The sequence below is a fragment of the Watersipora subatra genome, chromosome 3 (genome assembly GCF_963576615.1).
Source record: "Watersipora subatra chromosome 3, tzWatSuba1.1, whole genome shotgun sequence".
NCBI classification, from domain to species: domain Eukaryota; kingdom Metazoa; phylum Bryozoa; class Gymnolaemata; order Cheilostomatida; family Watersiporidae; genus Watersipora; species Watersipora subatra.
The window spans coordinates 8,210,793-8,226,362 of record NC_088710.1 but is presented as its reverse complement, the minus strand read 5'-3'; the positions used below and the strand labels follow the sequence as shown (position 1 = coordinate 8,226,362).

Here is a 15,570-nt window from a genome sequence, read left to right as displayed (position 1 = left end):
GTAATTAGTTTATCTAAGTGTAGATAGTTTATGTGAGTGTATATGTAAGTATATATATAAATGTGTTTCACTTTTATCTATATATAAATCTCAGTGTATGTCGCTTGTTTTCTGGCATAGCTGTGTCCAATTATAGTGATTAATAACTAGGAGCCGAGTGTGTTTCAGGCACTTCCTGTATGAGGCGAAACAAAGAAATAAGTTCACATGTAAATAGTAATACAGGAATTATCATGAACTGTCTCATAAAATAGCGTAGCAGTTAAAGTGCTACATAGGTTGTTCGAACAGATGATATACATGCACATGTAGCACGAAGAGGAATGATCTACATACACATGTAGCACGAAGAGGAATGGTGTACATGTATATGTAGCACAGAGAGGAATGATATACATGCACATGTAGCACGAAGAGGAATGATCTACATACACATGTAGCACGAAGAGGAATGATCTACATACACATGTAGCACGGAGAGGAATGGTGTACATGTATATGTAGCACAGAGAGGAATGATATACATACACATGTAGCACGGAGAGGAATGGTGTACATGTATATGTAGCACAGAGAGGAATGATATACATGTACATGTAGCACGAAGAGGAATGATATACATGTACATGTAGCACGAAGATGAATGGTCGAATGGGTGGCTCCTTGAACCTTGAACTTGAATCCTTGAGTTGGCTTCGAACCCTTGACCAAGATAATTGGTGAAAAAAATCTTGAAACCAGTTTGTATGATAAAAAAGCCACTGATAGTTCTCGACTTGTCGTTCTACTATACCTACTAAACTACAACTATTTTCTACATATTTGAAAAGCAAAAATCTACCCTGTACGAAGGTTGGTTTTTACAGAAAACTTGGTTTATTTGGCAAATAAAAACTTTCTCATAAATAGCGCGTCTTACAAACACGCATAAAAATTTAAAAAAACAGCAGAAAATACACTAGCTAACACGACGAAAATTGTTATCATATACTTGACTATAGCTTCATAATTACGTATATTAAAAGATGGCTAATAACTCGCTAGATTTAACTGTCAAAAATGGGGCTGTTGATTTTATACTCTGGTTACATGCACGAAGTTGCTGTCTTGTTCAATAGACGTGCGATATAAAGTTATATCTGAAACTGGGGACATCGGTCTATTGTACTTGCATACACCAACAACACAAGAAAAAAGACTACATATAAATGTCATAGCTATGAGAAAGACCATTCATGACAGGCCAATGAGAACAAGAAGGTTAGAATCTTGAGCCTTCTCCGAGTGGCAGTAAACCGATACATAAATCAAAGTTAAAGTAATCAATGCTGAAATACTAGAGGCGCTTATGGAAAGAAAAATCTTTTGAGTTGAACCAACATTCAAAGATGTGACTATTCCAAGGATGGAGATTATCATCAAGATGAGACTGAAGTTGATGCTCATGATAAAGATGAACATCAGTTTACCGTCGAGAGAGCTCCTTTCCAAGCAAACTAGTAGAATTCCCCATACAAGCCCTGTTATTCCTGTTGCAAATTGCAAAAATGAAGCAGCCATGAACCAAATGTAAAAGTTCCATAAAACGGCAAAGGATTGTCTTGGATGAAGATGTGATGAGGATGTAAATTCGGAGTTGTTGACTAGCAATCCTGTTCTAGACATTCCAACTTGTCGTATTATAACGTCTCTTGTGTGGACCGATTGTAATCTCTTTGTGTGTACCGAATAGCTTCACTGTGAACTGTGTGTACTGATACTAACTGATACAAACTGTGTACATGTAATGATTGATACACAGATCAAACTCTCAAACTTGTTATGACTTACGAATTGTCAACTATGATTTCATCCCCTGTGCTATTTAAAGCTCACACAAAATTAATTAGACATTTCTTCATGGAATAGTGTAATAGCAACACAAACGGCTATCAACCAATCATTGCAAGTTTATAGGATATGGTGCATCATGTATAAGATATGGGGCATCATGTGTATAGGACATGGTGCATCATGTATAAGATATGGTGCATCATGTGTATAGGACATGGTGCATCATGTATAAGATATGGTGCATCATGTATAAGATATGGTGCATCATGTATAAGATATGGTGCATCATGTATAAGATATGGTGCATCATGTGTAAGATATAGTGCATCATGTGTATAGGGTATGGTGCATCATGTATAAGATATGGTGCATCATGTGTAAAGGATATGGTGCATCATGTATAAGATATGGTGCATCATGTGTATAAGATATGGTGCATTTTGTATAAGATATAGTGTATCATGTGTAAGATATAGTGCATCATGTATAAGATATGGGGCACTGTGTATAGGGAAAGGTAATAATATATACAGTAGATATTTAGATATAACACAGAAAGGATCAAACCAAAATGACACCTTTCAGATGAACTAAAGTTACAGTAAATAGGACACTGATAAAAACTTTTTATTTAACTAAAACCAAACAATCTGACATCCAAGACAAAGTAGATGATATCAATAAATTTTTTGCTAAAGATACTATTTCTTTCAAATAATAATGAAAAAAACTATATAAACAAAATTCAAAAGATATGATAAGAAATGAACTTCAGTGCAAGAGTTAGTAATAAACTACAAGTCAACACAAGCAATTATTGTAGTAAAATAAGAAAACAAAGATTTAATCATACAACAAAGCTACAGCAGTGTTTAAACTGTTTCTGAGTGGCAGTTATTGTTTACAGGTACATCAGTGTCTGCCTTGCATACAATTGAAGGCCTGCAGCAATTCAGCGTTAACATCATTAAAATGACAACAGCGCAGACGAACGTCGCGCACTCCAGGAATACAGCTATTGTGAGAATACATATAAGAACGTGATATGTACCAGTGCTGCTCCCCAAACTTGATAATTCATTAAGCATAACAAACGCTTGAAGCCAAATTACCAATCCAAAAACTGAAAATCCGACTGTAACCATGGCGTCTATAATCAGCAGAGGTAAGATGTGGATTATGGCTGTTTTCTTGACCAGATGCAATCCACAAATTACAAACACAGTCAGTCGTAAAGAGATTGTTTATAATGAGGAGTAAGAAATCCGGCAGCCTTGTTTCAGAAATGCAGTCCTTTGAAATGGCGAATACGATAGAATAAATAACTGTAGCTGTCATCTGCCCGAATATGATGATCAGAAGAACCATGAATGTTTCCTGCAGCATTTGTTCTGGAAACAGGCGTGACATTGGTGTAAGTCGGCGGCGGCTACTACCCTCTGATGCCATTTTGAATCTTCAAGTATCCTCCGCTCACAAGTTATAATGTGTATGAAGGCAACACAGCGAAACGTCCGCTGGAAATCTTACTAGTGAGAAAGCGATAGGCTTATCATGGTTTGACGTAAGAACTGTCAAATATATTGGTAAAAAAATCGTTTGATGTTTTATAAAGTTTCATAGTAAAATTCTTTGCTGAATTGTTGTTTGATTTGATGTCATTCGCAGAACATCCAATACGAATGGTGCCTCAGTAGATAAAACGTTGATGTATCAGCGACAGCAACCACACACGATGCGATCAGAGAAGTATTGGACTAGTTTTTGATGCCATTTGCAGCCCATTCAATAAGAACCGTGCCTCAGTAATGTATATGTCCATGTAACAGCGATGATACCTGTACTGTGATGTTATGCCAGAAGTGTTGGACTATTTTTGGATGTCGTTCACAGCACATCCAAATAGAAGAGAGCCTCAGCAGATTAAATGTCAATGTAGCAGTGATAGCAACTGCACACACTGCTGTCAGAGAAGTGTTGGATTGCAGAAAAGCAAAGGTATGCAGGTTTTAAAACCTTTATCATGAAATCTTTATTAAAAACTTTGCCATGAAACCTGCTATTGTAAAATCAAAAAATTCCCGATATGGCTTTTCCAAACATTAGCCTTTTTATTGACTACTTTGATATCATCAACTGCAGTCAGGAATAAGTTTCTCTGTCACATTGTAATAAAATCAAATACGGCAGAAAAGAATACAAGCTTTCAATTACTAATACGTTAACACTACTTACACATGTTATTTTTATAAAAATAATCGTAGCAAATATAACCAAACTGTTTTAACGCTTTTAGTTAAAGGTTGACTTGCAACAAAATTCACATTACAATTGTTTGGTATCACAAGATTCACTATGTCTTACTCTGTTGTGTTGTAGGTGCCAAATATGTGGAAAGGTGATTACAAGCTCTTAAAAGCTAAAAACAAACAGTTAATCGCAGCCACACGAGACCGCCATAGTTTGGATTCCCTTTCCAAAATGGCTCAAATGTGACACATTTGTGAGAGATGGTTTCTGTTTACACTTTCATGCAACCTTATTCGTCGAAATATTTTCACAAATATACTTCACGCATTCAATAAAACCATGTCTATTGTTCTTACGCGTCTGTTTTATCGTCATTGTAATGCTGTCACTTTTAGCAGTGATATCTAATAACTTACCGTAAAAATTCATGTAACTTTTTAACCTTACCTCGAAGGAGTACATATCATTGTCTGATAATCATGACGAGCCTGCTGGTCCACCTGTGATAATCGAAAAGTGCTGCAAAAATTATTTGCGAAATATTGGGTCACATGATCAGATTACGACTTGACAATTAGACCAGGCCGAAACAAAACTGTAAAATAGCGGCGAGCATCTATATTTGATACGGGGTCTTCGGTAAAACCCGAAGTGTTTGTCATAAACTAGTACTACGATAAGTTTTATATTGAGCTTTGCATTGGCCTTTCAATTCACGTGAGAACATACGTGACAAGACGATAACCAAATTTCGTGGCTACGTCATCGAAATAAAGAGATTCCAATATACGGCGGCTTTTCTTTTTTGAGCTTTTAAGAGCTTGTAATCACATTTCCACATATTTGGCACTTACAACACATTAGAGTAAGACATGGTGAATCTTTTGATACCAAATAACTGTAATGTGAATTTTGTTGCAAGTCAACCTTTAAGTCTAACAATATATATACAAGCAGGACCCCTGATCATAGAGACCTATACACTAACACTAACAACTGTCTATCAACTGTGGAACTACTTAGAATAGTACAATTCCTTTCGAACTGAATATCATTTTGAAGTTCCAAGCTTGTAGAACTCAATAAAAAAGGAAAACAGAAGTCAAATACAGTCATACCCCGACATACGAGAAAATCGAGATACTTGCATGATTTCGAGATATGAGCCAAATTTCGAGCAAGTTTCTTTCTTGAGATACGAGTAATCTTTGAGATACGAGCGTACGACCTAGTTTTCGATGGCAACTTTATGGTCAAGTATGCGAGAGGCCGCTTTCAAAAACAGCATCGGTCAGTCTTTCTCTTCGAATCAGTTTGAAAAAGGTTGGCTGAAAGTTATAGTGAATACTTGCACACAGCGCCAAACCAAAAAAGCCAAAATCAAGGTAAGTTTAGTCAGAGATTAAAACTTAACTTTAAGTGTATGTTTAGTAAGGTAAATTAATTTTAGTTATATTCAAAGTTTCTGTTACATTGCGTCACCAAAAATTTAGTGTACCAAGCGCTTTGCTGTCAAGTAATTCTCAGACTGCCGTTCGCCTCAACGCCTGTCAAGAAGGTAAAAACTTACAGTAGTGTACATAGTAATGTTACATTTTACTGCAGATTTTGACAACTACATATTACTACATATTACGCATTTGTTACTTTCTTAGCGTAGGTACTGAATTGCAACAATTAAAAACACATTTTTCCATCGTAATATGCTGTTTTATGTGTTTTTTTTTTCAAAATATAGTAACAGATTAATTTGCATGTAGTTATTTTATATAGGAATTAGTGCCTTGAGACGCGAGTAAATTGACACACGAGTTTAATCTCAGAACGCATTAAGCTCGTATGGCAAGGCGTGATCGTATTCACATTCGTCACATTCTTAAAAAGAAGAGATGTTTTAGAGGTAACTGAAGAAACATCCTGATTGCAGTACGCGGAGTCTGATACAATGTGTATATTTATTATGAATAGAAGCTTTTTAGCTTTTGTCTATTTTTGACTCATTGCCAAGAATGTCAATTAGTGTGTCAATGGAAACAAATGTTCTGTCAGCAGCCATTTTCTATTTCTCGGTCGGATAGAAGTGCCGTCAGAATTTTGGCGATATTTTGAGAGCTAATAAACCAATTGACTTGAAACTTTAGAGTTTTATGGAAAACTTATTAACGACAAAAAATTTGTAAACCTAGGTAAACCAACAGTGCGAAAAAACAAAGAGAAACTACGCAATCGAGTTTACTGGGGTGTGGAATTAGGTGGGAAAACAATTCCCAAATAATCTCAGACCCAGGCTTCAAAGTATTAAACATTGAAACGGGTTAAGTTGACAGCAAACAACATGTTAGTGGTTCTAAGGCTAAGGTTCTATACCTAATGAAGGCTATGAAAAATAATAAGCTAGATTATAAAATCTGAGAAAAAACATACCTTGAATCAAAGCTGTCCAGATTCACAGCTTTTTCTGTGACATCTGTACGCTGATACTTGAAACATTTCCAATGAGGTCTCATGACATTGATACAATTGAGCAATGTGTTTACGAGTCTGCAACAAAAGCATACACAAACATAATCTACTATGGCCATCAAGCCATCACATTCATTTGAACCTGAATGTTTTAAAAGCCCAGAATTGTAAATAGTGCAGCTAAGTAAACTGTTTAAAAATTAAACCGAGTTGTCTTCCCTTTTGAAAGAAAACACAATAACAAACATGAAGTAGCTGGATATTGCATTTTTATAAATTTAAAATTCCTTTGGTCTTTTACATAAAAATAAAGGAATAATAGATTTTAAATTAGTTTTCAAATAAGTTTGAAAGCAGTTTTTACTATATGCTAGTATCAACATGACTAAATTATTTACACACACTTTTCATCATTGTCAGATAAACGATGTAAAGAGTAATAACAACAGATTCAATGATAGTTTACAATAGGTTTATGTTTTACGCTTAATGGTATAAATCACTAAACTGAAATTGCGCAAATTCCAACACGCTTGAAAAACTTGTTACTACTAAATCATTTTAAATGATTTAGTGATTTAATGATACAAAATAACAATGCAAGCCACACCTACTGTTGGAATAGCTGGCATCTATATATAGAAAGTAACTACAAAGACAAGTTAAGTCCTTACTAGTAAAAGGCACACTCAGTTACTGATGGCATTTCTATCAATTCTGTCATTTTGGAATTCTCTGTGTTTTACAAATACTACTCCAATTCATAATAAAATAAAATACGCTCTACATGATAAAGTATCATAAACTCGTCATAAAAATAACCAAAAATCAACATGAAGCTTCACTCTTTCTGATTCTCCTACAACTAGCAAGCACCTGGATCCCCTTGCCATACATAGATAAACCAAACCTACCTACATATCCAAACTAAAACAATGAGCGAGCACCTGATCTACTTGCCATACTTGTCTAAAGGAAGCCTATTAACATACTCAGGCTGAGGGGGCTGAGTAGGGCTGAGCATGGGACAGCAGTCATCAAGTAATGCCCTGAGAGAGTAGCCAACTGACTCACTCAGAGACTCTAGATTGTACCCTCCCTCCAATATCACTGCCAGCCGCCCATCGGCCAAACTCTTTAACTTGTGCACCAAGTGACTGAAGACAGGAGGAGAAAGCTTCATCTCACCCTAAAACGCATCAGGCTATGCAAACAATATTTAAAACAACCATAGTGAAGTGGAACGTAACTCTTATAGTAAACATAACTCTTTCAGGGCCTCCTTTAAAGGTGGCCCTGAAAAATGCCGAGTGTTTTGGCTGGCTTTTGTCTACCAGTCCCTCTGGGGCTCGTCCAGAGCAACGACGAAAATTCAAAGTTACTTTTACGATATGTATTTGTCAGATGACAAGAAGCGCAGGTACGCTAGAAATAATTGTATAATTATGTTTAAAATTATGTCAAATTCTTTTGGAGTTTTGCTATCATGTACCATTTTATTTCAACAGTGCACTTAAGGTCCATTACGCCCGCTACCATTGGCTGCCCAATCGGGACGCTAGAATTTCAACTAGCGGAGGACAATAGAGAGCGAGTTACTCTCATGAAGGAAGAAGATGTAAGGCGAGGTATTTTCAACAGTCAGCAGATTTTGCTCTGCCTTGTGAGCTGGGCCTCACATTCTCACCCTCTAGCCTTGTGAAATGATCTGCTTGAGCTACTCTCACTCTTGCCCGTTAGTTGTGGACCTCGAGTCCTAACCACTGTAACGCCTTGAGAATCGGTGTTCCCTCTAACCTAACTGGTGTGCCTCAAAATTGAACATTAATGAACACACAAACAAACGCACAAGTAGTAACGTTGACTATGAGCATCACGCGTTATACATATTCACACACTTGCCCACATTATTGATATACATGTTACTTAAATATATTCTCTGATTTGCTCATATTATTGCTGCGGCAAATATTTAATCACGATTGCGTAACATATTCATTTCAACATTATTTGTCACTGATTATTATAGAGTGGCAATTTCCATCACCTATTATCACGAATCCTCACAATTTTTTGTTATTACTGAGTGATGACTCATACTATCTTTGTATTGATATCGTACATATGGACACTGGAATAACACAATACTCCCATTAACCTGCCAGTGACTTTGCTCAATGGCTGATGTGCTAGTTGATACAAATGTCTGTGACAGAACGGATTCCTTGCAACAGCAATGTGCTCGCTTATTTAGAAATCATAGAAAGCATAGGACTCATGACAAGCTTTACCTAGTAATAACTAGAATTTTGTGATAGCATAAAATTTGGCACATTAGGAACAACTGCTATTGTAACACAAAAATAAAAGGTGCTGGTATCAATACTGCACGTTATCATTTCTGACCAATTTAACATTGATTCAATAGCCACCTTTATTAACGATGAGCAAATGGGTAAAATGGAAATCGATGCAACAAATGTAAAATGAACCTGATTTCAAATAAAGGGCATTTAATGAAAATTGTAATATGTCGGACGACGACCAATAATTTCAGCGAATCAAACATACAAAAATTATTTCTTCCTTATCAATTACAAAGGCTTACAAACAGAGAGAGCAGTAGTCATAATTTGAAGCGACCAATAGCAATACAGCAGAGTAGCAAACGACTAATAGCAATACAGCAGAGTAGCAAACGACCAATAGCAATAAGGCAGATTAGCAAAATGAAACAAATCCCGAGCAACGCTCGGTTTAATGCTAGTTGTATCAAATATTGTACCTCAGGACAACCAAGAGCGCAGTCATACCCAGCTGACACAATGACAGCAGACGGATTAAATTCCATGGCAAGAGGCATGATGAGCTGGTGAAAAATTGCCAGGTAGTCTCCATCTGTCATTCCAGTCTACAGCACACAACAAATATGTGACAAAAAGCACTTATTACAAAAAGTGTAACACAGTATGAAGTGTTGTGAAATAGAAACACAGATCTAAATACGTATTACAAACTGATTCAACTACGCATTACGAACTGATTCAACTACGCATTACAAACTGATTCAACTACGCATCACAAACTGATTCAACCACGCATTACAAACTGATTCAACTACGCATTACAAACTGATTCAACTATGCATTACAAACTGATTCAACTACGCATTACAAACTGATTCAACCACGCATTACAAACTGATTCAACTACGCATTACAAACTGATTCAACTACGCATTACAAACTGATTCAACTACGCAGTACAACCTGATTCAACTATGCATTACAAACTGATTCAACTATGCATTACAAACTGATTCAACTATGCATTACAAACTGATTCAACTACGCATTACAAACTGATTCAACTACTATATATCAGTTTAACTTGTTCTGATGAAAACTTATCCTTTTCGACGAAACATTTACTTTGTTCAGTAGAAAATTTACCTTGTTCGGTGGAATAGTTACCTTGTTCAGTGAAATGTTTACCTTGTTCTGTAAAATATTTACCTTGGTCGGTGGAATATTTGCCATGATCAGTAGAATAGTTACCTTGTTCAGTGGAATATTAAGGTTGTATCCTAGTCCTTCTCCTTCCCCGATATGGTCATAGTCGGACTTCCTCAGATTTGGCCAAAACCAACCATGCTCGTATCGGTGTATTGACATGTACATCACTCTATAATAGAGCACAAGATTTATGATATATACAGTACATAGAAATACACACATCTATACATACATCTACATTTATATATACATATAAACTTCATGGCTTATATATAAATATTCCTTCAAAAGAACTACCTACCGTATTGAACTATGAGTTATGAGAGCATCTTATATGGTTCATAGAGTAAACCACTGTATAAAGTGACATTTAGCATATAATAGTACTACAACAGAAGGTAAACAAGAGACAATAGTTTTGGTAAACTGCATCAATTTACAAAATTGTTCAGTTACCTTGAATCTTTGTAAAACAAGTCTTGAGTTCCATTGCCATGATGCACGTCCCAATCGACAATGAGAACTCGGTTAATATCCAGTTTTTCTAAACAGTGATTGGCTGCGATAGCCACATTGTTGAAGTAGCAGAGACCCGCACCCTCCTCCCTAGTGGCGTGGTGCCCTGGAGGTCTGCATAGAAAGACGCAGTTCCTAGACTAGTTACGCAGAGACATGATGTCATACAATCATATAGTCCTACATATATAAATTGAGAATGTATAGTCTCAAAGTTATACGGCCAACGAATTATTTAAGTAAACAAAAGTGAATAAGTTCATTAAGTTACACAGTCACGTAATCACACAGAGACACTAAAGTTAAGGGTTGAACAGCCACATGCACTCAACCAGCATCAATTAATAATAATAATGTAATAATAGCATTAAAGTGAATAAACGCAGGAGAAAAACGAAAGAGTATATGCCATACCTTATGACAGCCAGTCCATTGCCCACCCTATCTGAGACTATTGCCTTCATCATTTCAATGGCAGCACCAGCTGCCAGCCTGGCACATTCCATGACATTCTAAAAGAAAGGATAGCTACATAAAATAGTGTGTCCAATGATATCTATGTTACTAGCTATCATATTCTACACATACGGCAAGTCTGACTAAATGTGCCTACGCAATCACATTCTTATCAGGATTGCTTAGAGGCACATTTTACAAAGTCCATTCAAGCGAACATAATCGAAATTTCTTTTAGTGTTAAATATGTTTATTGAGGTTTAAATAGGAGTATACAATGAAAAACTCTTTTGTGACTTTAAAACCGAAAAAAAAACTCCAAACTCTATTGTTAACAACAACCGAAGCGTATTACATGTGAAATATTCAATGAAAAAGCTTCTTTGGAAGTATTTGAAAATTTGTGACTAGAATGTATTGCTAGTGAGAGTGTGTCTCAATGGATAGACTCAGATATAACAAGGTGTCTTATTGGTTAGTTTAGATATAACAAGGTGTCTCAGTGAATAGACTCAGATATAACAAGGTGTCTCAGTGGCTAGTTTACATATAACAAGGTGTCTCAATGGATAGACTCAGATATAACAAGGTGTCTTATTGGCTAGTTTACATATAACGAGGTGTCTCAATGGATAGACTCAGATAGAACAAGGTGTCTCAGTGGCTAGTTTAGATATAACAAGGTGTCTCAATGGATAGACTCAGATATAACAAGGTGTCTTATTGGTTAGTTTAGATATAACAAGGTGTCTCAATGGATAGACTCAGATATAACAAGGTGTCTTATTGGTTAGTTTAGATATAACAAGGTGTCTCAGTGAATAGACTCAGATATAACAAGGTGTCTCAGTGGCTAGTTTACATATAACAAGGTGTCTCAATGGATAGACTCAGATATAACAAGGTGTCTTATTGGTTAGTTTAGATATAACAAGGTGTCTCAGTGAATAGACTCAGATATAACAAGAGGTCTCAGTGGCTAGTTTACATATAACAAGGTGTCTCAATGGATAGACTCAGATATAACAAGGTGTCTTATTGGTTAGATCTGCATCTAACCAATAAGATATATAGATAGATATAACTTCAAAGGTGACTTAATGCCTACAGAAGTTAACGTTTGCAAATGTTAGCTTTTCATGCTTGCGCCAGCTACTGCTGAACTGACAGGCCGACTTTTGTGGCTTTACCAGAATGCAGTCTAATAGGCCAGATAATCTCGGGCAAACCAGGCCAAGAGTAAAAACGTGCTCGCCCAAGCTCTCGAATTAGAGTGCAAAACACTTGATGTAAAGAGGTTGTCCTTTCAGCTTTTAATAAACAATAATCATAACAGAATAATAATAACAATAGTAATAATAACAGAAAGAGTCGCTAGCAAGTTTATCACATTGCTGAACGTGATCGATGAATAATTAATTGCGCATAATATAAAGGCTTTTTCAGACTGGCTAGTGAGGTGTAGGACTAGGTCTTGGTACTCAGACTGGTAGAGTGGTCGAAGATACTGACAGGCTGGTCAGTATCCTAGACCACTCTACCACCACTGCTGCCAGTTCAGAGTCATCAAAGATCTGAATCATTCAGCTACTACGATCCGATATACAAGACACGCGACACCTTGTGAAATGCGATGCTATCAAAACCATGTTCCATGGTGATGAGCTCATCGTCGGAGAGTTCACGGCTAGACTTAACCTTCTCCACATAGTCTCGTGCATGCATAGTTAGCAAGTCAGCATCGTCAGCAGGGGTGACCTGCAATAAAGTTCAGTTAATATAATAGATGTATGTATAAGAGACCTTGTGCATGCAAATGTTGTGGTAGCCATGCTCCATGCTAATCAGCTCATCGTCTGAAACTCTACTCGTGGATTTGATTTTTTCTACATATTCTTCCTCGTGTGTGGTAAGAAGATCGGCATCAGTAGCCATGGTAACCTGAAATACAGTCGGATAAAAACTACAGGGTTTAATGATACACAAGAGCATTGACTGCACACCGCCAGCAGGCCTGTTGTACATACAAATAATAGATACACTCTTTCAAGGTCTGTTAGTAAAAAAATGACCGTCTCTAATAACGAATGCTGTATAGTGGTTTAACAACCCGGATTACTGGAACCGCTAAAGTGAAAGCAGCAAGTTTCTCTGCTTTAAGGTGCATTTACATCAGGCCGATTGGTGGGAGTTGCTTCCACGTCTTTAAAGTCGGTTTGATGTAAAACGCAAATTAGTTGTAAAAACTACTTTGTCTCAGTCACCGACACAAGATCGGTGAAATGCAGCACGCTGTGTTTGTCCGTTTTAGACGAGCCTCATCGAGGGTGTACAACAAAAAATTGACCAATCATATCTCACATTAGCGCCAGAAATACAAGCATAGAAAGATGGCGCCGTATCCTGTTCTCCCAAAGGATCAGTTGAAAATGACATTAAAATCGATAAATACTGAGCAACTAATTACTATGTTGCGGCCATTAATTTTTATTTGGAGCCGCACACTTCCGCATCTAGTAAATATAGACAGTATCTAGTAATATAGACAGTATATAACAATTATAGAAATACCCAGTAATTATAGGCATCCCCCTTGATTCTATTCAGCACTTAAGAAGTTTAGAGAGCCTATAGTTATTATAGTCTGCAATCAGTAATTATAATAATTATAATCAACATTATAGTAATTATGTATAGACACCACTTAGCATTTGTATACAGAATCTGGTCACCATAGACAGCCTCAATAAAAAAACAGACAGATATTAGTAATTATATACATCAAATAGTAATTATAGGCAGCACATAGTAACTATAGTCAGCACATAGTAATTATAGACACCATATAGTAATTATAGACAGCATATATTAATTATAGACATCACATAGTAATTATAGACAGCACATAGTAACTATAAACAGCACATAATAATTATAGACACCATATAGTAATCATAGACAGCACATAGTAACTATAGACAGCACACAGTAATTATAGACACCATATAGTAATTATAGACAGCATCTAGCATACAAAAGGTATGGGTATGTATGTGAAATGATCAGAAAGGCTTCCGTGAGAACATCACTCCAAAAACCCAAAGTTGTTCATCCCATAATCATCTTTGCAAACAATTAGGTTTCCCATAGACATGGAGCATATGTTGAACAAATTAGAACAAATTTATTTACAATGATATATCGTATATTATCCTGTAGTAGGGTGGTAAGCAGTCATATTTGTAGCTTCGTGATTTTGATTACAATGGTAACAAAGTGAATGTCTCTCACTCTCTATGACACCTTGGGTAACTTAGCAACTATAGAAATTTGGTGGGAACTCGCAGCCTTATCTTTAAAGAGATACGTATAACTCAAGGCCTGATGTCAGACTTCTCAAAAAAACACTGGTCTTTTAAGTGTGGGTATCTCTGAAAGGAATCCATATATATGCTCCTTCCAGCAATCTTGTGACTGCAGGCATTACTGCTGCCTGAGAGATCTGTCGGCAATGCGCACAAAACTCTAACAAAAGAAGACCACGTGTGAATAAGTTAAGCGGCAGAACTAGTTATTTGACTGACATAAACCTTACCTTCAGCCTTATACAACGCTTGACAAGACCGAGATGCCTGCATTTATCGTAACAGCAACTGATGCGATCGGGGCTATCAAGGTAGTTCTCATCGTGTAGGGATGTATAATTGAGCATCGACTCATCGTACATGAATCCGGTCCTGTATGAACAAAAAAGGACTTGAGGAAAAGCTGCCCTCCACAGTTATGCCTGCTAAAAACTAATATTGCGTGCCAATGATCTCTAAACAGAATCATTAAAACACTGTAGTTCCTAAAACTAAGATTGAAATAAGATGAGCTTGCATAGAATTTTAGTACAGTGCCGTGCAAAATTATGAGACCTTTCGATTTCGAGATGTTCTATAGGAGCTTCCAACCTCCAACTCACTCTATTGTCAACACAATGTATATATCAATGAGTGCAGATTTTTGTATTTTAATAAATTTTGAACAATACAAAAATAATAATAATTTGTGTATCTAATAAATTAGTGTTAAACCATTTATTTAAATCTAATTAACAGATTAGTGGCACCAGATTAATGTAAGACAAATCTAATCAAAGCTGAGTGTGATTAATTAAATTTAAAATATTAAATAATTTCTCCTCATATTTTATTTAATTGTGTATAATAATACAATATAACAATAAAATATTAATTTACCGACCATTTATGTTATTGTTGATATGGGTAATAACATGTCATTTGAAAAATACAAAGCGTGATAAGTTGATTAGCTAAAAATGTTTGCGTCTATATACAATGCATATAGTTGCACCTTATACCATTCTCTTCGGCACAAAATTCTGAGCCTGTTTATATGCATATTAAAGACTAAATGAAACTTTGAGGCTGTAGCAGTGATCAAAATAAAGACATTTTAGGATTTTTGAAAACACTGAGGGCGGTCTCTTAATTTTGCACAGAACTGTAGAGTTAATCAGAAAGCATCGGTA

At 36.1% G+C, this 15,570-nt stretch overlaps 1 protein-coding gene across 1 annotated transcript in view; it reads right to left on the bottom strand.

Annotated features, from left to right (window-relative positions):
* Window positions 1-15,570, bottom strand: part of LOC137391845 (histone deacetylase 6-like) — a 61,573-nt gene that overhangs the window by 24,133 nt on the left and 21,870 nt on the right. Inside the window, exons 5-12 of the mRNA XM_068078387.1 lie at window positions 14,629-14,770; window positions 12,837-12,974; window positions 10,992-11,089; window positions 10,518-10,691; window positions 10,104-10,230; window positions 9,332-9,457; window positions 7,539-7,735; window positions 6,508-6,624 (exon numbers count right to left, since the gene is read on the bottom strand). Coding sequence (XP_067934488.1) covers window positions 6,508-6,624; window positions 7,539-7,735; window positions 9,332-9,457; window positions 10,104-10,230; window positions 10,518-10,691; window positions 10,992-11,089; window positions 12,837-12,974; window positions 14,629-14,770 — 1,119 coding nt within the window. The remainder of the gene's footprint in view (window positions 1-6,507; window positions 6,625-7,538; window positions 7,736-9,331; window positions 9,458-10,103; window positions 10,231-10,517; window positions 10,692-10,991; window positions 11,090-12,836; window positions 12,975-14,628; window positions 14,771-15,570) is intronic.